Source organism: Nerophis lumbriciformis, linkage group LG22 (assembly GCF_033978685.3).
Source record: "Nerophis lumbriciformis linkage group LG22, RoL_Nlum_v2.1, whole genome shotgun sequence".
Classification (NCBI taxonomy): Eukaryota; Metazoa; Chordata; class Actinopteri; order Syngnathiformes; family Syngnathidae; genus Nerophis; species Nerophis lumbriciformis.
In genome coordinates, this window is record NC_084569.2 from 42472459 (window position 1) to 42494560 (window position 22102).

At 44.8% G+C, this 22102-nt stretch overlaps 3 protein-coding genes across 5 annotated transcripts in view; 2 read left to right on the plus strand and 1 right to left on the minus strand.

Moving 5' to 3' along the window:
* med15 (mediator complex subunit 15) overlaps window positions 1-14450 on the plus strand; it is a 19005-nt gene extending 4555 nt beyond the window's left edge. The window contains exons 7-18 of the mRNA XM_072915733.1: window positions 2156-2407; window positions 4629-4691; window positions 4803-4910; window positions 4967-5085; window positions 5151-5278; window positions 5342-5476; window positions 5550-5613; window positions 5693-5759; window positions 9905-10059; window positions 13859-14025; window positions 14096-14194; window positions 14256-14450. Of these exons, the coding sequence (XP_072771834.1) occupies window positions 2156-2407; window positions 4629-4691; window positions 4803-4910; window positions 4967-5085; window positions 5151-5278; window positions 5342-5476; window positions 5550-5613; window positions 5693-5759; window positions 9905-10059; window positions 13859-14025; window positions 14096-14194; window positions 14256-14392 (1494 nt within the window). The 3' untranslated portion in view covers window positions 14393-14450. The remainder of the gene's footprint in view (window positions 1-2155; window positions 2408-4628; window positions 4692-4802; window positions 4911-4966; window positions 5086-5150; window positions 5279-5341; window positions 5477-5549; window positions 5614-5692; window positions 5760-9904; window positions 10060-13858; window positions 14026-14095; window positions 14195-14255) is intronic.
* Window positions 14440-19401, minus strand: thoc6 (THO complex 6). Its single transcript, XM_061973929.2, has 13 exons — window positions 19271-19401; window positions 16185-16276; window positions 15900-15964; window positions 15730-15833; window positions 15621-15658; window positions 15506-15560; window positions 15366-15434; window positions 15200-15302; window positions 15085-15134; window positions 14964-15026; window positions 14791-14901; window positions 14610-14732; window positions 14440-14551 (listed from the first exon to the last, which is right to left on the minus strand). Exons 1-13 carry the CDS (start codon window positions 19283-19285, stop codon window positions 14471-14473), a joined length of 969 nt encoding a protein of 322 aa, XP_061829913.2. The 5' UTR covers window positions 19286-19401; the 3' UTR covers window positions 14440-14470.
* The window catches only part of LOC133615374 (zinc finger protein 646), a 37524-nt gene continuing 34549 nt past the window's right edge, over window positions 19128-22102 (plus strand). For 2 of the 3 annotated variants that reach the window (XM_061973925.2, XM_061973924.2), the window contains exon 1: window positions 21798-21945. The gene's annotated coding sequence lies outside the window, so the exon portion shown is untranslated. Of the gene's footprint in view, window positions 19907-21797; window positions 21946-22102 lie in introns of those variants that run through there. The other variant, XM_072915732.1, reaches the window with a different exon arrangement.

Below are 22102 nucleotides of genomic sequence, written 5' to 3' on the forward strand. Positions count from 1 at the left end.
AATATTCACCGTACGTGCTCCCGTTGTATCCACAGTGCGGTTCACAGGAATATCAGTTGCTGTGAAATAGTAATCCGTGTGCGGATGGAGAGATTGCGTCTTTTCATGAACCGGATCCTTGTCGCTTAGTAGGAGCCATTTTGTGGTCTTTACAGATGTAAACACACAAAGGAAATGAAACGTATGGTAATATCCGCGCGCTTTTTCTTCTTCTACGCGGGCCGGTGGTTGCTTACAGTAGAAGAAGAAGCGCTTCCTGTTCTATGGGGGCGGGTGCTTACCTTGGCGGTTGCTTGCGTAGAAGAAGAAGCGCTTCCTGTTCTACCGGGAAAAAAGATGGCGCCTGTTTACCGAAGTTGCGAGACCGAAACTTTATGAAAATGAATCTTAATATTTATCCATATATAAAGCGCACCGGGTTAAAAGGCGCACTGTCAGCTTTTGAGAAAATTTGTGGTTTTTAGGTGCGCCTTATAGTGCGGAAAATACGGTAAATGGTAAATAAAAAGAGAATACAACAAATCCTTTTCAACTTATATTCAATTGAATAGACTGCAAAGACAAGATATTTCATGTTCACACTGACAAACTTTCTTCTTTTTTGCAAATATTAGCTCAGTTGGAATTTGGAACATGTTTCGAAAAAGCTGGCACAAGTGGCAAAAAAGAGTGAGAAAGTTGAGGAATGCTCATCAAAGACTTATTTGGAACATCCCACAGGTGAACAGGCTAATTGGGAACAGGTGGGTGCCATGATTGGGTATAAAAGCAGCTTCCATGAAATGCTCAGTCATTCACAAACAAGGACGGGGCGAGGGTCACCACTTTGTCAACAAATGCCTGAGCAAATTGTTTAAGAACAACATTTCTCAAGCAAGGAATTTAGGGATTTCACCATCCACACTCCGTAATATCATCAAAAGGTTCAGAGAATCTGGAGAAATCACTGCACGTAAGCCATGATATTACACACCTTGGATCCCTCAGGTGGTACTTCATCAACAAGCCACATCAGTGTGTAAAGGATATCACCACATGGGTTAAGGAACACTTCAGAAAACCACTGTCAGTAACTACAGTTGGTCGCTACATCTGTAAGTGCAAGTTAAAACTCTACTATGCAAAGCCAAAGCCATTTATCAACAACACCCAGAAACTATTCACTGGGCCTGAGCTCATCTAAGATGGACTGATACAAAGTGGAAAAGTGTTCTGTGGTCTGACGAGTCCACATTTCAAATTGTTTTTGGAAACTGTGGACGTCGTGTCCTCCGGACCAAAGAGGAAAAGAACCATCCGGATTGTTCTAGGGTGAAAGTGTAAAAGTCAGCATGTGTGATGGTATGGGGGTGTATTGGTGGCCAAGACATGGGTAACTTACACATCTGTGAAGGCACCATTAATGCTGAAAGGTACATACAGCTTTTGGAACAACATATGCTGCCATCTAAGCGCCGTCTTTTTCATGGACGCCCCTGCTTATTTCAGCAAGACAATGCCAAGCCACTTTTAGCACGTGTTACAACAACGTGGCTTCGTAAAAAAAGAGTGCGGGTACTTCCCTGGCCCGCCTGCAGTCCAGACCTGTCTCCCATCGAAAATGTGCGGCGCATTATGAAGCGTAAAATACGACAGCGGTGACCCCGGACTGTTGAACGACTGAAGCTCTACATAAAACAAGAATGGGAAAGAATTCCACTTTCAAAGCTTCAACAATTAGTTTCCTCAGTTCCCAATCGTTTACTGAGTGTTGTTAAAAGGAAAGGCCATGTAACACAGTGGTGAACATGCCCTTTCCCAACTACTTTGGCACGTGTTGCAGCCATGAAATTCTAAGTTAATTATTATTTGCAAATAAAAAATTACGTTTATGAGTTTGAACATCAAATATGTTGTCTTTGTAGCATATTCAACTGAATATGGCTTGGAAAGGATTTGCAAATTCCGTTTATATTTACATCAAACACAATTTCCCAACTCATATAGAAACAGGGTTTGTACTTGTACATGAAGTAACGTTGGAAGAATCCATCCAAGTGTGAGACTCTTCTGATGGCAGGGTGTCAAAGAAAGGGAAAGTGATGACTTGAAGCTGTTGAAAGGCTGGGATGATCATGTGTGATGAAGTGGTTGAAGTCTCCTGGTGTGTGTGCAGATGCATCAGTCCAGGCTGCAGCAGCAGCAGATGGTGCAGTTGCAGCTGCAGCAGCACGCCCAGGCCCAGTCCATCCAGCACATAGTCCAGCAGAACCAGCCCATGCAGAACCAGACCATGCAGAACCAGACCATGCAGAACCAGACCATGCAGCAGCAGCAGGCCGCCATGACAACTCAGATGTCTGCTCAGCACGTCCCCATCACCTCCATCAACCAGCAGCAGCACCACCTCAAGATACAAGCCCTGCAGGTGACACCGCCTCTCACACCTGTCTGTCTGTCTCATACCTGTGTGTGTGTGTGTGTGTGTGTGTGTGTGTGTGTGTGTGTGTGTGTGTGTGTGTGTGTGTGTGTGTGTGTGTGTGTGTGTGTGTGTGTGTGTGTGTGTGTGTGTGTGTGTGTGTGTGTGTCTCTTACCTGTGTGTGTGTGTGTGTGTGTGTGTCTCTCGCACCTGTGTCTGTGTGTGTGTATTTCTCTCACACCTGTGTGTTTGTTTCTCTCACACTTGTGTGTGTGTCTCTCACACCTGTGTGTGTGTGTGTGTGTGTGTGTCTCACACCTGTGGGTGTGTGTCTCACACTCGTGTGTGTGTGTCTCACACGTGCGTGTGTGTGTCTGTGTCTCTTAAAACCTGTGTGTGTGTGTCTCTCACACCTTGTGTGTGTGTGTGTGTATGTGTGTGTGTATGTGTCTCTCACACCTGTGTGTGCGTGTGTGTGGGTGTGTGTGTCTCATACCTGTGTGTGTGTGTGTGTGTGTGTGTGTCTCTCGCACCTGTGTCTGTGTGTGTGTATTTCTCTCACACCTGTGTGTTTGTTTCTCTCACACCTGTGTGTGTGTGTCTCTCACACCTGTGTGTGTGTGTGTGTGTGTGTGTGTCTCACACTCGTGTGTGTGTGTCTCACACTCGTGTGTGTGTGTCTCACACGTGCGTGTGTGTGTCTGTGTCTCTTAAAACCTGTGTGTGTGTGTATGTGTCTCTCACACCTGTGTGTGTGTGTCTCATACCTGTGTGTGTGTGTGTGTGTGTGTGTGTGTGTGTGTGGGTGTCTCTCGCACCTGTGTCTGTGTGTGTGTATTTCTCTCACACCTGTGTGTTTGTTTCTCTCACACCTGTGTGTGTGTGTGTGTGTGTGTGTGTGTGTGTGTGTGTGTGTGTGTCTCACACCTGTGGGTGTGTGTGTCTCACACGTGCGTGTGTGTGTGTCTGTGTCTCTTAAAACCTGTGTGTGTGTGTGTGTGTCTCTCACACCTGTGTGTGTGTGTGTGTATGTGTCTCTCACACCTGTGTGTGCGTGTGTGTGTGTGTGTCTCATACTTGTGTGTGTGTGTGTGTGTCTCATACTTGTGTGTGTGTGTCTCTCGCACTTGTGTCTGTGTGTGTGTATTTCTCTCACACCTGTGTGTTTGTTTCTCTCACACCTGTGTGTGTGTGTGTGTCTCTCACACCTGTGTGTGTGTGTGTCTCACACCTGTGGGTGTGTGTCTCACACTCGTGTGTGTGTCTCACACGTGTGTGTGTGTGTGTGTGTGTGTGTCTGTGTCTCTTAAAACCTGTGTGTGTGTGTGTGTGTGTCCCTCACACCTGTGTGTGTGTGTGTGTCTCTCACACCTGTGTGTGTGTGTGTGTGTATGTGTCTCTCACACCTGTGTGTGTGTGTGTGTGTGTGTGTGTGTGTGTGTGTCTCATACCTGTGTGTGTGTCCCTCACACCTGTGTGTGTGTGTGTGTGTCTCTCACACCTGTGTGTGTGTGTGTGTGTGTATGTGTCTCTCACACCTGTGTGTGTGTGTGTGTGTGTGTGTGTGTGTGTGTGTCTCATACCTGTGTGTGTGTGTGTGTCTCTCGCACCTGTGTCTGTGTGTGTGTATTTCTCTCACACCTGTGTGTTTGTTTCTCTCACACCTGTGTGTGTGTGTGTCTCTCACACCTGTGTGTGTGTGTGTGTGTGTGTGTGTGTGTGTGTGTGTGTGTGTGTGTGTGTGTGTGTGTGTGTGTGTGTGTGTGTGTGTGTGTGTGTGTCTCATACCTGTGTGTGTGTCCCTCACACCTGTGTGTGTGTGTGTGTGTCTCTCACACCTGTGTGTGTGTGTGTGTGTGTATGTGTCTCTCACACCTGTGTGTGTGTGTGTGTGTGTGTGTGTGTGTGTGTGTCTCATACCTGTGTGTGTGTGTGTGTCTCTCGCACCTGTGTCTGTGTGTGTGTATTTCTCTCACACCTGTGTGTTTGTTTCTCTCACACCTGTGTGTGTGTGTGTCTCTCACACCTGTGTGTGTGTGTGTGTGTGTGTGTGTGTGTGTGTGTGTCTCACACCTGTGGGTGTGTGTGTGTGTGTGTCTGTGTCTCTTAAAACCTGTGTGTGTGTGTCCCTCACACCTGTGTGTGTGTGTGTGTCTCTCACACCTGTGTGTGTATATGTCTCTCACACCTGTGTGTGTGTGTGTGTGTGTGTGTGTGTGCGTGTGTTAGGCCCGTGCAGCGCTGCAGCAGCAGGCAGCAGCGCAGGCCCAAATGGCGGCCACATCAGGACAGGTGAGTGTGTGTCACATGAGGACAGGTGAGTGTGTGTCACATGAGGACAGGTGAGTGTGTGTCACATGAGGACAGGTGAGTGTTGATGGCGCTCACAAGTGTTTCCTGTAGCTGGTGCGACCCAGCATGCAGATCCCGGCCCGGCTGCCCCGGCCCACCCTGGCGCCGTCTGGCCCGCCCTCCGCTCCCGCCGTGGCGGGCCCGCCGATGACGCAGCAGGTAAGTGGTGTGGCGCGCCAGGTGGCTGGGTGACATCACTGCCTTCATGCCCGCAGGTGCAGCAGCACGCCATGATGTCGTCGCCTTCGCCGGTGCAGGTCCAGAATCCCCAGTCCATGCCTCCGCCCCCGCAGCCCTCCCCCCAGCCCCCCGCCTCACAGCCCAACTCTGTCAGGTACGTGTGCAAGTCGCCGTGCACGCTCGCCACCTTTCGCCGTCGTTTGCCTTTCCTGTCCGCAGCTCGGGCCCCACGCCGTCGCCCGGCGGGTTCCAGCCCAGCCCATCGCCCCAACCCTCGCAAAGTCCGTCCACCGCCAGGACCCCCCAGAACTACGGAGTCCCCTCTCCGGGCCCGCTCAGCACTCCAGGTAGGACGCACCTGCACGCCACCTGACCCTTGACCCTTCAGTGAGCCGCCATCCTCTCCACAGGAAACCCCACCTCCGTGATGAGTCCGGCGGGCGCGGCGTCCCAGGAGGACCAGCAGTACATGGAGAAGCTGAAGCAACTGTCCAAATACATCGAGCCTCTCCGCAGGATGATCAACAAGATCGACAAGAACGAAGGTGGGTGGGGGCGGAGCCAACGGCCAGCACGCCGCGCTACTTCCTGTTCAGCAATCTTGTGTGTTTGCATCAGAACGCAAGAAGGATCTCAGCAAGATGAAATCTCTCCTCAACATCCTGACTGACCCCAACACCAGGTGACCACATGACCTTTCACCTCGTCACCACGGCAACAACACCCCCCCCCCCCCCCCCCCCCCCCCTCTTGATGTTCAGGTGTCCTCTGAAGACGCTGCAGAAGTGTGAGATCGCTCTGGAGAAGTTGAAGAACGACATGGCCGTGGTGAGAAGTATTAGTAGTAGTACTCACAGTACCTCTATACATGCAGTATTAATACTCACAGTACCTCTATACATGCAGTATTAGTACTCACAGTACCAATATACATGCAGTATTAGTAGTAGTACTCACAGTACCGCTATACATGCAGTATTAATACTCACAGTACCTCTATACATGCAGTATTAATACTCACAGTACCTCTATACATGCAGTATTAGTACTCACAGTACCTCTATACATGCAGTATTAATACTCATAGTACCTCTATACATGCAGTATTAATACTCACAGTACCTCTATACATGCAGTTTTAGTACTCACAGTACCTCTATACATGCCGTATTAGTACTCACAGTACCGCTATACATGCCGTATAAATACTCACAGTACCTCTATACATGCAGTATTAGTACTCACAGTACCTCTATACATGCAGTATTAGTACTCACAGTACCTCTATACATGCAGTATTAGTACTCACATTACCTCTGTACATGCAGTATTAATACTCACAGTGCCTCTACACGTGCAGTATTAATACTCACAGTACCTCCATACGTGCAGTATTAATACTCAGTGCCTCTATATGTGCAGTATTAATACTCACAGTACCTCTATGCATGCAGTATTAATACTCACAGTACCGCTATACATACAGTATTAATACTCACAGTACCCCTATACATGCAGTATTAATAGTTACAGTGCCGCTATACATGCAGTATTAATACTCACAGTACCCCTATACATGCAGTATTAATAGTTACAGTGCCTCTATACATGCAGTTTTAGTACTCACAGTACCTCTATACATGCAGTATTAGTAGTTGTACTCACAGTACCTCTATACATGCAGTATTAGTAGTAGTACTCACAGTACCTCTATACATACAGTATTAATACTCACAGTACCTCTATACATGCAGTATTAGTACTCACAGTATCTCTATACATGCAGTTTTAGTAGTTGTACTCACAGCTAGTACCTCTATACATGCAGTATTAGTACTCACAGTACCTCAATACATGCAGTATTAGTAGTTGTACTCACAGTACCAATGTACATGCAGTATTAGTACTCACAGTACCTCTATACATGCATTATTAGTAGTTGTACTCACAGTACCTCTATATACATGCAGTATTAGTAGTAGTACTCACAGTACCTCTATACATACAGTATTAATACTCACAGTATTAGTACTCACAGTACCTCTATACATGCAGTATTAGTACTCACAGTACCTCTATACATGCAGTATTAGTAGTTGTATTCACAGTACCAATGTACATGCAGTTGTAGTGCTCACAGTACCTCTATACATGCAGTATTAGTACTCACAGTACCTCTATACATGCAGTATTAGTAGTTGTATTCACAGTACCAATGTACATGCAGTATTAGTACTCACAGTACCTCTATACATGCATTATTAGTAGTCGTACTCACAGTACCGCTATACATGCAGTATTAGTAGTAGAACTCACAGTTGATAGTATGAATATAAGAAGGTTCCTCTGGTGTATAACAATATTACTATAAAACAACAAGTGTGGGTGTGGTCACATGTACTGAAGGAGATCTTTATCAATCACCACATGCAGTCACTGGCCAAAGCAGCACTCGGAAGTCGCCATATTTATTTATTTATATATATATATATATCCGCCCGAATGCAGCTGAGATAGGCTCCAGCACCCCCCGCCACCACAAAAGGGACAAGCGGTAGAAAACGGATGGATATATATACCGTACATATAAAAAAGTTAATGCATGTCAAAGTGTGTCATCAAAGAAACACGCACCACGGGGCGGGGCTGAGCCTAAGAAGATGCCCTGTGCTTCGCCTGACAGGTGCAGAGAATAAGAAAGGCACGACATATTGTCTTAACTGTGAAATATAGTAGTGGTGTTGACTATGATATCATGTGTGTTGATATTGACATCATGGCAGTATTGTCATAACCACTTTGTGAAATATAGTGGTGTTGACTATGATATCATGTGTGTCGACATCATCTAGCAATATTACAGATTATTAAATCAAGTGAAGACAAAAGGTGGGATGGTTTCTCAGGTGGTCACCTGTCCAGGTTGTACTGTCCTCAGTGCGGCGGAGTAGGTTCCAGCCCCCATTGGCTCCTTCTCTCTCACACACTTCCACCTTCACAATAATAGCACATCGCCAACAAAATGAAAAATGGCTTACATTAGTTGAAACTGGTTCAAGTAAGAAGAGTAAATGTAAAGTTGCCTATGAATATTAATATTGCAGGTACTAAATGTGCTCTTAGTTCTTACTGTACTTACTGTACTTACGTTTTCATCAAACGTCCTGTAGGACATTACATTTGTATCCAAATATTGGAGTATTCTCTTATTTATGCAAGCAAATAACCTGTGATTCATCTTCACCAATCACTGTTCAACAGTAGGACTCTAAATATTCATATACAGGTAAAAGCCAGTAAATTAGAATATTTTGTAAAACTTGATTTATTTCAGTAATTGCATTCAAAAGGTGTAACTTGTACATTATATTTATTCATTGCACACAGACTGATGCATTCAAATGTTTATTTCATTTAATTTTGATGATTTGAAGTGGCAACAAATGAAAATCCAAAATTCCGTGTGTCATAAAATTAGAATATTACTTAAGGCTAATACAAAAAAGGGATTTTTAGAAATGTTGGCCAACTGAAAAGTATGAAAATGAAAAATATGAGCATGTACAATACTCAATACTTGGTTGGAGCTCCTTTTGCCTCAATTACTGCGTTAATGCGGCGTGGCATGGAGTCGATGAGTTTCTGGCACTGCTCAGGTGTTATGAGAGCCCAGGTTGCTCTGATAGTGGCCTTCAACTCTTCTGCGTTTTTGGGTCTGGCATTCTGCATCTTCCTTTTCACAATACCCCACAGATTTTCTATGGGGCTAAGGTCAGGGGAGTTGGCGGGCCAATTTAGAACAGAAATACCATGGTCCGTAAACCAGGCACGGGTAGATTTTGCGCTGTGTGCAGGCGCCAAGTCCTGTTGGAACTTGAAATCTCCATCTCCATAGAGCAGGTCAGCAGCAGGAAGCATGAAGTGCTCTAAAACTTGCTGGTAGATGGCTGCGTTGACCCTGGATCTCAGGAAACAGAGTGGACCGACACCAGCAGATGACATGGCACCCCAAACCATCACCCAACCATGCAAATTTTGCATTTCCTTTGGAAATCGAGGTCCCAGAGTCTGGAGGAAGACAGGAGAGGCACAGGATCCACGTTGCCTGAAGTCTAGTGTAAAGTTTCCACCATCAGTGATGGTTTGGGGTGCCATGTCATCTGCTGGTGTCGGTCCACTCTGTTTCCTGAGATCCAGGGTCAACGCAGCCGTCTACCAGCAAGTTTTAGAGCACTTCATGCTTCCTGCTGCTGACCTGCTCTATGGAGATGGAGATTTCAAGTTCCAACAGGACTTGGCGCCTGCACACAGCGCAAAATCTACCCGTGCCTGGTTTACGGACCATGGTATTTCTGTTCTAAATTGGCCCGCCAACTCCCCTGACCTTAGCCCCATAGAAAATCTGTGGGGTATTGTGAAAAGGAAGATGCAGAATGCCAGACCCAAAAACGCAGAAGAGTTGAAGGCCACTATCAGAGCAACCTGGGCTCTCATAACACCTGAGCAGTGCCAGAAACTCATCGACTCCATGCCACGCCGCATTAACGCAGTAATTGAGGCAAAAGGAGCTCCAACCAAGTATTGAGTATTGTACATGCTCATATTTTTCATTTTCATACTTTTCAGTTGGCCAACATTTCTAAAAATCCCTTTTTTGTATTAGCCTTAAGTAATATTCTAATTTTGTGACACACGGAATTTTGGATTTTCATTTGTTGCCACTTCAAATCATCAAAATTAAATGAAATAAACATTTGAATGCATCAGTCTGTGTGCAATGAATAAATATAATGTACAAGTTACACCTTTTGAATGCAATTACTGAAATAAATCAAGTTTTTCAAAATATTCTAATTTACTGGCTTTTACCTGTATATATTTAAATACATATTTGTATGTTATTTATATATAAATATATTTCATTAGTTTTATATATATGGAAATATATAAATGTGTGTGTGTGTTCCTGTCAGCCAACACCGCCTCCCCCGCTGGCCACCAAGCAGCAGTACCTGTGTCAGCCTCTGCTGGACGCCGTTATGGCCAACCTGCGCTCGCCCGTCTTCAACCACTCGCTGCACCGCACCTTCGCCCCCGCCATGACGGCCATTCACGGCCCGCCAATCGTGTAAGTGTCCCTGACCCGCGACAGCACCCGCCTCCCCGGGGTCGGCCTCACCTGTGCACCGTGTGTTTCGGCCTCACCTGTGCATACCTGCCAACTACTCCAGTTTTCCCGTAATTAGTACGGTTTTCATCAACCTATTCCGGGTTACGGTTGCAGTGATAAAAAATATGTTTTTTCATTAATTAAAAAAAAAAAATTTTTTTTTTAAAGTTTTATTCACGAAATCGCATAACAACAATGACAATCGACACTGCTTCCCGTAACTTCCTATCGAGCCATTCCGAATGCCATGCGCGTGGCTATTTATAGCACCGCTGCCAAGCACGAGGCACCAGTTGCCATTGTTTCCAAACGAGCGAACGATCATGGAATCAGCCGGAGAAAAATCGCAAACGAGTCTTAAACCGAAAAGAAAACTGCAGTCATTCCGTGAAGAATATTCAAAAGCCTATCCGGGAATAATTATCCGTTCCAAAAAGGGTGAAAACTACGCGAATTGCACCTTGTGCAGACAAGATTTTTCGATCGGACACGGAGGAATTAGCGATGTAAAAGACCACGTTGGGACAAAAAAACACAAGTCTAATGCCGTTGCTAAATCTGGATTTTAGCCACAAAAAGGTAATGACACCAATGTTATCGATTGGAATTGTTTAGTACTGTTATACTGTTAAAAGTGTTTATACTATTTATGCTTTCAAGTCCAAGTTGAAGAAATCTTGTTAAATGTTGACAGCATAACTACCAAAATACAGAAGTATGTCCTTAATATTTTTGCAGTGCTATTTCTGTTGAAAAGTTCAAATGATTACCGTATTTTCCGCACCATAAGCCGCCCTGGGTTATAAGCCCCGCCTTCAATGAACGGCATATTTCAAAACTTTGTCCACCTATAAGCCGCCCCGTGTTGTAAGCCGCATCTAACTGCGCTAAAGGAATGTCAAAAAAACAGTCAGATAGGTCAGTCAAACTTTAATAATATATTAAAAACCAGCGTGATGTGGGCGCGCATGGAGTCGTATATCAACATGGACGGAGCTGCGTGAAAAAAGCCACCCGGCCTCTTCGCGTAAACTTAAACTTACCTTAACCACTCGCTCATCTTTTCTTCATCCATCCATCCCTTCGAGTTAGCTTTTATGATGACGCCGGCTGGAAAGGTCTCTTTTGGCAAGGTCTTCCTTTTGAATATCACCATGGGTGGAAGTTTCTGGCCATTAGCATGGCAAGCTAGAACCACAGTGAAGGATGACTTCTCATTCCCTGTGGTGCGAATATTCACCGTACGTGCTCCCGTTGTATCCACAGTGCGGTTCACAGGAATATCAAAAGTCAGTGGAACCTCGTCCATGTTGATAATGTTCTCTGGCCGGATCTTTTTTTCAGCTATCTTGTTTTTACAATATGCACGGAAAGTAGCCAGCTTTTCTTGAAAGTCTTTAGGCAGTTGCTGTGAAATAGTAGTCCGTGTGCGGATGGAGAGATTGCGTCTTTTCATGAACCGGAAACCTGTCGCTTAGTAGGAGCCATTTTGTGGTCTTTACAGATGTAAACACACAAAGGAAATGAAACGTAATATCCGCGCGCTTCTTCTTCTTCTACGCGGGCTGGTGGTTGCTTACAGTAGAAGAAGCGCTTCCTGTTCTATGGGGGCGGGTGCTTACCTTGGCGGTTGCTTGCGTAGAAGAAGAAGCACTTCCTCTTCTACGGGGAAAAAAGATGGCGGCTGTTTACCGTAGTTGCGAGACCGAAACTTTATGAAAATGAATCTTAATATTAATCCATATATAAAGCGCACCGGGTTATAAGCCGCACTGTCAGCTTTTGAGTAAATTTGTGGTTTTTAGGTGCGGCTAATAGTGCGGAAAATACGGTACATTAGAGATGTGATGTGCCACTTTTCAAGTGTCTGATGGCTTAAATTAATTTTCATGAATTTTTCATATTTTGAATTCTTTTGAAAGGCTTACAAAAAAACTACATTTGAATTGTAATTCCATGCTGTTGACAGGACTATTAATTTTAATGAAGTTAGCTTACCATGTTTACAGTATGATAATTGTGATAGAATGTGAATTTTAGGCACAGAATATTTTTTACAATTGAACAAGGCAGTAGATTATACAAGCTTGGACAGAAAGTTAATAATGACACCAATTTTTTTTTTAATGGAATTGTTTAGTACTGTTTTACCATTTGTTTACTGTAAAAAGTGTTTATACTGTTTATACTTTCAATTAACAAATTGAAGTCTTGTGAAAGGTTGACAGGATAACTGGCATTAACTGTCAAAAATAATTTCAAACTATTGAAGTTAGCTTACAGAATAAACATGTCAATCAACCCATATGATTTTTGCTGTAATATTTTTGTTTTGAAAAGTCACTGTGACTGATAGAAAAGTGATGGTTTTAGCAACATTTTAACCTGTCTGAATGCTAATAATCATTTTGCGTCGGGGGGGCGAAGCCCTGAACCGTCCACCAGGACTTTGTCCTGGACCCTGGCTACTAGGTTTTTCTGATTTCAAAAGTTGGCAGGTATGCCCAGGCCCGGCCCTAATCAATCTGGCGCCCTAGGCAAGATTTTAGGTGGCGCCCCCCCACATCGGCAGTGAAGTGTATATACTCACAAGAAACCGAATAGCTTTGTCTTTGACCTTTTTTTTTTACTTACAACTATATCTAATATATAAAGGGGTGGAAAAGTGACTATTACCTGCAGGGCAAACATTAGCTAACCAGAAGGCAATAACAATGTAAACAAAAAACACCTGCTTAAAAGATCTAATACAATTGTCCCTAAGGAATGTAAGGTGGGAGTACTGTAATTACCTAACGTTACATTATTATTTTCCATAACAATTTAGCCCCCTCCACAATATTAACCCGACGTTAAAACAGATTATAGATTAGCAATTGCCGAATCATGTAACATTAGCTTAATGCTAAAAAGCCAGGTTACTATCACATTCTGTAACAGACAAATCATTTCATGTAGGCTAACGTTACCTACCTGCTACCTCTGTCTTTTCTCTTTTCTCCTCCTCTTCTTTTCTCTTTTTTCTTCCCTGGGCACCTGACAGTTTTGGCCGTTTTGACATCTTGTGTTGATTTTTTGATGTGGTGACGTCCAAAAAGAGTCATGATATGGGAAGGGAGGGGGCGTACCGTGCGGGGGGTTCCCCCCGGTGGGGGGGGGGGGATGTTGTAACAAATAATATTTCTATTAAATAGGCTTTACTTTGCATTTTAATTAACGTGGGATTATTTTTTGTATTTAGAAATAATAGTACCAACTTTTATTTTATTTATTTTTTCTCCAACATTTGTGGCACTGGCGTGGCGCCCCCTGGTGGACGGCGCCCTTAGCATTTGCCTATACGGCCTATGCCACGGGCCGGCCCTGGGTATGCCTTTGCACTGTGTGTTTCGGCCTCACCTGCGCACCGTGTGTTTCGGCCTCACCTGCGCACCGTGTGTTTCGGCCTCACCTGTGCACCGTGTGTTTCGGCCTCACCTGTGCACCGTGTGTTTCGGCCTCACCTGCGCACCGTGTGTTTCGGCCTCACCTGCGCACCGTGTGTTTCGGCCTCACCTGTGCACCGTGTGTTTCGTCCTCACCTGTGCACCGTGTGTTTCGGCCTCACCTGCGCACCGTGTGTTTCGGCCTCACCTGCGCACCGTGTGTTTCGGCCTCACCTGCGCACCGTGTGTTTCGGCCTCACCTGCGCACCGTGTGTTTCGGCCTCACCTGCGCACCGTGTGTTTCGGCCTCACCTGTGCACCGTGTGTTTCAGCGGCCCCAACGTGTCGGTGCGAAAGAGGAAGCAGGAGGACGACGAGCGCCAGACGGTGCCAAACATCCTGCAGGGGGAGGTGGCTCGCCTGGACATCAAGTTCCTGGTCCACTTGGACCCGGCCCACTGCAGCAACAACGGCACCGTGCACCTGCTGTGCCGACTGGGTGAGGCGTCGTCGCCGTGGCGACCAGGTGAGACTTCTTTTCTCCGGCTGATGGCTCCCGTCCCTCACAGAGGACAAGAACCTCCCCAGCGTGCCTCCTCTGCAGCTCAGCGTGCCCGCCGACTATCCCGACCAGAGTCCACACTGGGACGACGACGGCGAGCAGTACGGTGAGTCGCCCTCGCTTCTGCCGGTGGCGGCGCCATGTGACTTCCTGTGTTTGTGCGGCAGGCGCCAACAACTTCCTGCAGACGGTGCACAGCAACATGGCGTCCAAGCTGCTGCAGCTGCCCGACAAACACTCGCTGACCGAGGTACTCAACACCTGGGCGCACAGCGTGCGGCAGGCCTGTCTGCTGGCCGCCTAAGCCCCGCCCACTTTGTCTTTTCTCACTTGAATAAAAGGTTGACTTCACACGCAGGAAACATTTTATTGCTTGCAAAGTTCAGAAGCTGAGTGAGAAGGCTCTGTAGGACACGTTGGTGAAGACGTCCACGTGCTGGCTGCTTCCCGCCGCCGTCAGCACCTGCAACACACGGGCGTCACGCGGGGTCCCAGGGGGCGTGGCCGGCGGGCGCACTCACCTGGTGCTCGCCGCTGTTGAGCTGCAGGCTGTTGACGTTGTGAGGCCGACACGGAATCTGAGCCTTGACTTCCCCGCCCAGCAGGCAGTGAGACACGAACGCGCCTTCGCCGGCCGCCAGGATCTGTGGAGGCCGCGGCGTTAGACGTGCACGCGCGCGTGCGCAGCGGCGGCGTGCTCACCATGTCCTGGTAGAAGCTGACTTGTCTCTGGCAGCCGCTCAGCGGGAAGATGGAGGTTGGCGTCAGCGAGCGCAGGTGCCAGAGGGACAGGAAAGGTGCGCCGCCGCAAAGCTGCGCCCTCGCAAAGTTAGGCAAGACAATGTCGGGAAGAGGAGGACGAGTCTTAGTCTTACCATCCAGTCAGAGTCTGTGGTCAAACAGCTGATCCACTTTCCAAACTGAGGCCGGGCGCATTTCTGCAAGCACAGCAACTTGTGAGCTAGCATGCTAAGGTGCTAGCGACACGTGTCTTACCTGGTACTTGTGCACGTCCACGCAGTGAACGCACTCCCCCGCCCTGCTGTCTGGACACACCCACACACTCGTCACACCTCAGCTTGGCTACAATATGGCCGCCGCCGCCACTCACCCCACATCCTCACGGTGCCGTCCTCGCCGCCTGACAAGACCTCGCCGTCACGCTCCCGCACGCTCAGACAGTGCACGTAGTCCGAGTGGCCGCGGAAGACGCACTGCGGACCAATGAGGAGTTAACGCCCACTCAACCTGACCCCGGCGTGACGTCACCTGACCACCTTGAAGACGCCGTGCTCCAGGTCCAGGACGTGAATGTTGTCGCCGCCGCCCACCAGCAGACTGTTGTCCTGTCACGCACACACACACACACACGGTGATTGTCGTCATGGAGACCACAAACATGGCGTGCGTCACTCACCCGGGGGTTGACGACCATGGCGTTGATCTCGGGGATCTCCATGCTGGACCTGAAGCTACAAGAAGAGAGCATGTGACTTGTTGGCAGCTTGTGATTGGTCCACTTCCAGACTCACTCATGCTGGGGTCTCTTGGTCCAGACCGCCTTCACGTTCTGCAGGAGGACACAACAAGACCAGACCGTCAGTCGCGTGGTGTCGGCGCCATGCCGCCATCTCGCTCTACCTTCTTGATGAGCTCCGCCCAGTTCCAGGCGCTGATCTCGCCATCGCCGCTGCTCAGCAGTTGTCCGCCCACAGACACCAGGCAGAAGACCGGACCCCTGTGAGCTGCGGGACCAGAGTTGGGCGAGGTCACGCTGGCCAAGGTGGATTAGCAACAGAGTCAAACCTCACCTGTAAAGGTTAAAAGCGCTTTGCGGGCCACCTCTGACGCGTCCGGACTCAACGCTGCACACAAACTGACAGCACAACCCTATGGTCAGCACACCTCACTCAAGGTGTGGTGTGCACCTACAGCCTCAAGGTGTGGTGTGCACCTACAGCCTCAAGGTGTGGTGTGCACCTACAGCCTCAAGGTGTGGTGTGCACCTACAGCCTCACGGTGTGGTGTGCACCTACAGCCTCACGGTGTGGTGTGCACCTACAGCCTCAAGGTGTGGTGTGCACCTACAGCCTCACCTGAAGACGGCAATCTCCCCATAGTTGTTTCCTGCCGCCAGAAATCGTCCGCACGGCGAAAAACTTTGGGAGAAGACGGACATGTGCAGGAGCTGTGGACCAAGCAGACATACTCCACTTCATACTTGACTACGTACTCTTCATACTCGACTACATACTCGACTTCATACTCTTCATATTTGACTACATACTCTTCATACTCGACTACATACTCTACATACTCTTCATACTCGACTACATACTCTTCATATTTGACTACATACTCGACTACATACTCTTCATACTCGACTACATACTCTTCATACTCGACTACATACTCTTCATACTCGACTACATACTCTTCATATTTGACTACATACTCTTCATACTCGACTACATACTCTTCATACTCGACTACATACTCGACTACATACTCTTCCTACTCTACTACATACTCGACTACGTACTCTTCATACTCGACTACGTACTCTTCATACTCGACTACGTACTCTTCATACTCGACTACGTACTCTTCATACTCGACTACGTACTCTTCATACTCGACTACATACTCTTCATACTCGACTACATACTCTTCATACTCGACTACATACTCTTCATACTCGACTACATACTCTTCATACTCGACTACATACTCTTCATATTTGACTACATACTCTTCATACTCGACTACATACTCTTCATATTTTACTGCTCATATTTTACTACATACTCTTCATAGTTTACTGCATATTCATATTTTACTACATATTCATGATCTTTTACTACATATTGTCACATTTTACTCCATACTCTTTATACTTTACCACATTCATATTTTACTACATGTCATATTTTACTACATATTTGTCATATTTTACTACACATTCATGATATTTTACTACTCATTCTACTACATACGCTTCATAGTTTACTACATATTCATGATATTGTACTACATACTTGTCATATTGTACTACATAGTCATCATATTGTGCTACATACTCTTCATAGTTTACTACATATTCATGATATTGTACTACATGTCATATTGTACTACATAGTCATCATATTGTACTACATACTCTTCATAGTTTACTACATATTCATGATATTGTACTACATACTTGTCATATTGTACTACATAGTCATGATATTGTACTACATAGTCATCATATTGTACTACATAGCTGAGATAGGCTCCAGCACCCCCCGCGACTCCGAGAGGGACAAGCGGTAGAAAATGGATGGATATTTGTTGACAAAGTAGCGTGCAAAGCCGACTTCTAGTACGAGTGCAGCTTTTGTCCTAACACAATCATGTCTATTTCCAAAGATACACAATATAAACGCGTAGATACACAAAGTAAACACACAAATAGACAAAATAAAGGCGTAGATAGACAAATACACAAAATAAAAGCGTAGATGGACAAAGTACACACACAAATACACAAAGTAAAGGCGTAGATAGACAAAATAAAAGCGTAAATAGACAAAATAAAGGCGTAGATACACAAAGTAAACAAAATAAAAGCGTAGATAGACAATATAAAAGCGTAGATAGACAAAATAAAGGCATAGATAGACAAAGTAAAGGCGTAGATAGACAAAATAAAAGCGTAGATAGACAAAGTAAACACGGATACACAAAATAAAAGCGTAGATTGACAAAGTAAACACAGATACAAAGTACACACACACAAATACACAAAGTAAAGGCGTAGATAGACAAAATAAAAGCATAGATAGACAAAATAAAGGCGCAGATAGACAAAGTAAAAGCGTAGATAGACAAAATAAAAGCGTAGATAGACAAAGTAAACACACAAATACACAAAGTAACACACACAGTAAAGTAAAACACACAGATACACAAAATAAAAGCGTAGATAGACAAAGTAAACACACAGATACACAAAATAAAAGCGTAGATTGACAAAGTAAACACACAGATACAAAGTACACACAAATACACAAAGTAAAGGCGTACATAGACAAAATAAAAGCGTAAATAGACAAAATAAAGGCGTAGATAGACAAAGTAAAGGCGTAGATACACAAAGTAAACACACAGATACACAAAATAAAAGCGTAGATGGACAAAGTAAACACACAAATACACAAAGTACACACACAAATACACAAAGTAAAGGCATAGATACACAGTAAACAAAATAAAAGCGTAGATAAAGTAAAGGCGTAGATAGACAACATAAAAGCGTAGATAGACAAAATAAAAGCATAGATAAAGCAAAGGCGTAGATAGACAACAAAAGTGTAGATAGACAAAATAAAGGCGTAGATAGACAAAGTAAACACACAGATAGACAAAATAAAAGCGTAGATGGACAAAGTAAACACACAAATAGACAAATAAAGGTGTAAATAGACAAAGTAAAGGCATAGATAGACAAAGTAAAGGTGTAGATACACAAAGTAAAGGCGTAGCTAGACAAAATAAAAGCGCAGATAGACAAAATAAAGTCGTAGCTAGACAAAATAAAAGCGTAGATAGACAAAATAAAGTCGTAGGTAGACAAAATAAAAGCTTAGATAGACAAAATAAAATCGTAGATAGACAAAATGAAAGCGCAGATAGACAAAATAAAGTCGTAGCTAGACAAAATAAAAGCGCAGATAGACAAAATAAAGTCGTAGCTAGACAAAATAAAAGCGCAGATAGACAAAATAAAGTCGTAGCTAGACAAAATAAAAGCGCAGATAGACAAAATAAAGTCGTAGGTAGACAAAATGAAAGCGCAGATAGACAAAATAAAGTCGTAGCTAGACAAAATAAAAGCGCAGATAGACAAAATAAAATCGTAGATAGACAAAATGAAAGCGCAGATAGACAAAATAAAGTCGTAGCTAGACAAAATAAAAGCGCAGATAGACAAAATAAAGTCGTAGCTAGACAAAATAAAAGCGCAGATAGACAAAATAAAGTCGTAGATAGACAAAATAAAGTCGTAGATAGACAAAATAAAAGCTTAGATAGACAAAATAAAATCGTAGATAGACAAAATAAAAGCGCAGATAGACAAAATAAAGACGTAGATAGACAAAATAATCAACATATTGAGTATGAGGGAAAGCAAGTTTACCTCGATGGGACTCATTGTGCGCGCAGACTCTTGAAAGCAGCACAGGCGGCGCGGGAATGTGACGTCACAGCTTCGGGACCCGCGCAGCCAGCCAGATGTCGACCGTGAGTGATACCAAGTTGGACTGTCAGTATCAGCTCGATACCAGCGTGATGAAAACTTAGGATTCAGTGTCGGAGGTGACTTGTTTTCACGTTTGACTGCGACATGAATGGCATGAGACAAACCAAGTTATTTTTGTGTGGAAACATCAGAATCAAAGTCATCTTGACTAGTGACCAGTAAACAGAAAGCTAATATTTGTAATATTCGCTTTAAATCAGCATTTGCTTCGGGGTTTGACACTTTTTTTCATTGGGAATCGAACCTGCGCCGACTGTCACAAAAACACCTTCTTGATTTGAATGGTCAACAACTTCAAGTGGCAAATAACACAACATGTTATTTACCATTCAACCGCTAGATGGCGCTCAACTGTGTGTGTTCTTGTAGTTCTACTCTTCTGGAGACACGAAGAAGGAAAAGTATCGTCCATATGAGGAGGTGTGAACAAGTGATGACATAAATCATGGTCCCAATAGACAATGTCTCATTTGCACCCCTGCTGGTCGACATGAGGGTGGTCCCGATATTGAGGTATTTTTCAAATTGACTGTGTGTTGCTTTTAAAAGTGCTCTCCCTCTGGTCAACATATGAAATAACAAGTGTGTGTAAGAAATTAAAATGTGCCCCCTTTGGCCAAAATCAATTAAAAATAAAATAAAATATATATATACAGGTAAAAGCCAGTAAATTAGAATATTTTGAAAAACTTGATTTATTTCAGTAATTGCATTCAAAAGGTGTAACTTGTACATTATATTTATTCATTGCACACAGACTGATGCATTCAAATGTTTATTTCATTTAATTTTGATGATTTGAAGTGGCAACAAATGAAAATACAAAATTCCGTGTGTCACAAAATTAGAATATTACTTAAGGCTAATACAAAAAAGGGATTTTTAGAAATGTTGGCCAACTGAAAAGTATGAAAATAAAAAATATGAGCATGTACAATACTCAATACTTGGTTGGAGCTCCTTTTGCCTCAATTACTGCGTTAATGCGGCGTGGCATGGAGTCGATGAGTTTCTGGCACTGCTCAGGTGTTATGAGAGCCCAGGTTGCTCTGATAGTGGCCTTCAACTCTTCTGCGTTTTTGGGTGTGGCATTCTGCATCTTCCTTTTCACAATACCCCACAGATTTTCTATGGGGCTAAGGTCAGGGGAGTTGGCGGGCCAATTTAGAACAGAAATACCATGGTCCGTAAACCAGGCACGGGTAGATTTTGCGCTGTGTGCAGGCGCCAAGTCCTGTTGGAACTTGAAATCTCCATCTCCATAGAGCAGGTCAGCAGCAGGAAGCATGAAGTGCTCTAAAACTTGCTGGTAGACGGCTGCGTTGACCCTGGATCTCAGGAAACAGAGTGGACCGACACCAGCAGATGACATGGCACCCCAAACCATCACCCAACCATGCAAATTTTGCATTTCCTTTGGAAATCGAGGTCCCAGAGTCTGGAGGAAGACAGGAGAGGCACAGGATCCACGTTGCCTGAAGTCTAGTGTAAAGTTTCCACCATCAGTGATGGTTTGGGGTGCCATGTCATCTGCTGGTGTCGGTCCACTCTGTTTCCTGAGATCCAGGGTCAACGCAGCCGTCTACCAGCAAGTTTTAGAGCACTTCATGCTTCCTGCTGCTGACCTGCTCTATGGAGATGGAGATTTCAAGTTCCAACAGGACTTGGCGCCTGCACACAGCGCAAAATCTACCCGTGCCTGGTTTACGGACCATGGTATTTCTGTTCTAAATTGGCCCGCCAACTCCCCTGACCTTAGCCCCATAGAAAATCTGTGGGGTATTGTGAAAAGGAAGATGCAGAATGCCAGACCCAAAAACGCAGAAGAGTTGAAGGCCACTATCAGAGCAACCTGGGCTCTCATAACACCTGAGCAGTGCCAGAAACTCATCGACTCCATGCCACGCCGCATTAACGCAGTAATTGAGGCAAAAGGAGCTCCAACCAAGTATTGAGTATTGTACATGCTCATATTTTTCATTTTCATACTTTTCAGTTGGCCAACATTTCTAAAAATCCCTTTTTTGTATTAGCCTTAAGTAATATTCTAATTTTGTGACACACGGAATTTTGTATTTTCATTTGTTGCCACTTCAAATCATCAAAATTAAATGAAATAAACATTTGAATGCATCAGTCTGTGTGCAATGAATAAATATAATGTACAAGTTACACCTTTTGAATGCAATTACTGAAATAAATCAAGTTTTTCAAAATATTCTAATTTACTGGCTTTTACCTGTATATGCATATAATATATACAATATATATATATATATGCATAAATACATACAAACGGTCTATATATATACATACAATAAATGCATGTATACTGTGTATATACATACATACAATAGGTATATATAGACATTTGTGATGTGTGTATTCTGGTTTTGTTGTGATGTGATGACGTCACAGGCGGCAGGAAGTTGACGTCACAGCGGTGGAAAAGAAGCAGGAGGTGAAAGTCGACATTAGAAGACAAAATGCCGCACGTCTAAGTGTTCCTAGGAGACGTTTGCACCGAGGGAGCCTCAGTGGTCGTCGCGCAGGTGAGTTTGAGGCAAGCAGCTTCGTGCAAACACGCCTTTTTCCCTCAATGGCGCCGCGCGGAGGGTCGACATCTTTGTGTAGCTTGGCCGCTAGCCGACATGCTAACTAGCACGCTAGCTGTGCACGCTCGCGATATAAACCCTCGAATGTCGATCA

Excerpts from the sequence above, each read along its gene's own strand:
- thoc6 (XM_061973929.2), bottom strand. Across the intron at positions 15,435-15,505 it reads CCATGGTCGTCAACCCCCGG|GACAACAGTCTGCTGGTGGG; the intron begins GTGAGTGACGCA and ends TGTGCGTGACAG. Across the intron at positions 14,733-14,790 it reads TCAGCTTCTACCAGGACATG|ATCCTGGCGGCCGGCGAAGG; the intron begins GTGAGCACGCCG and ends CGGCCTCCACAG.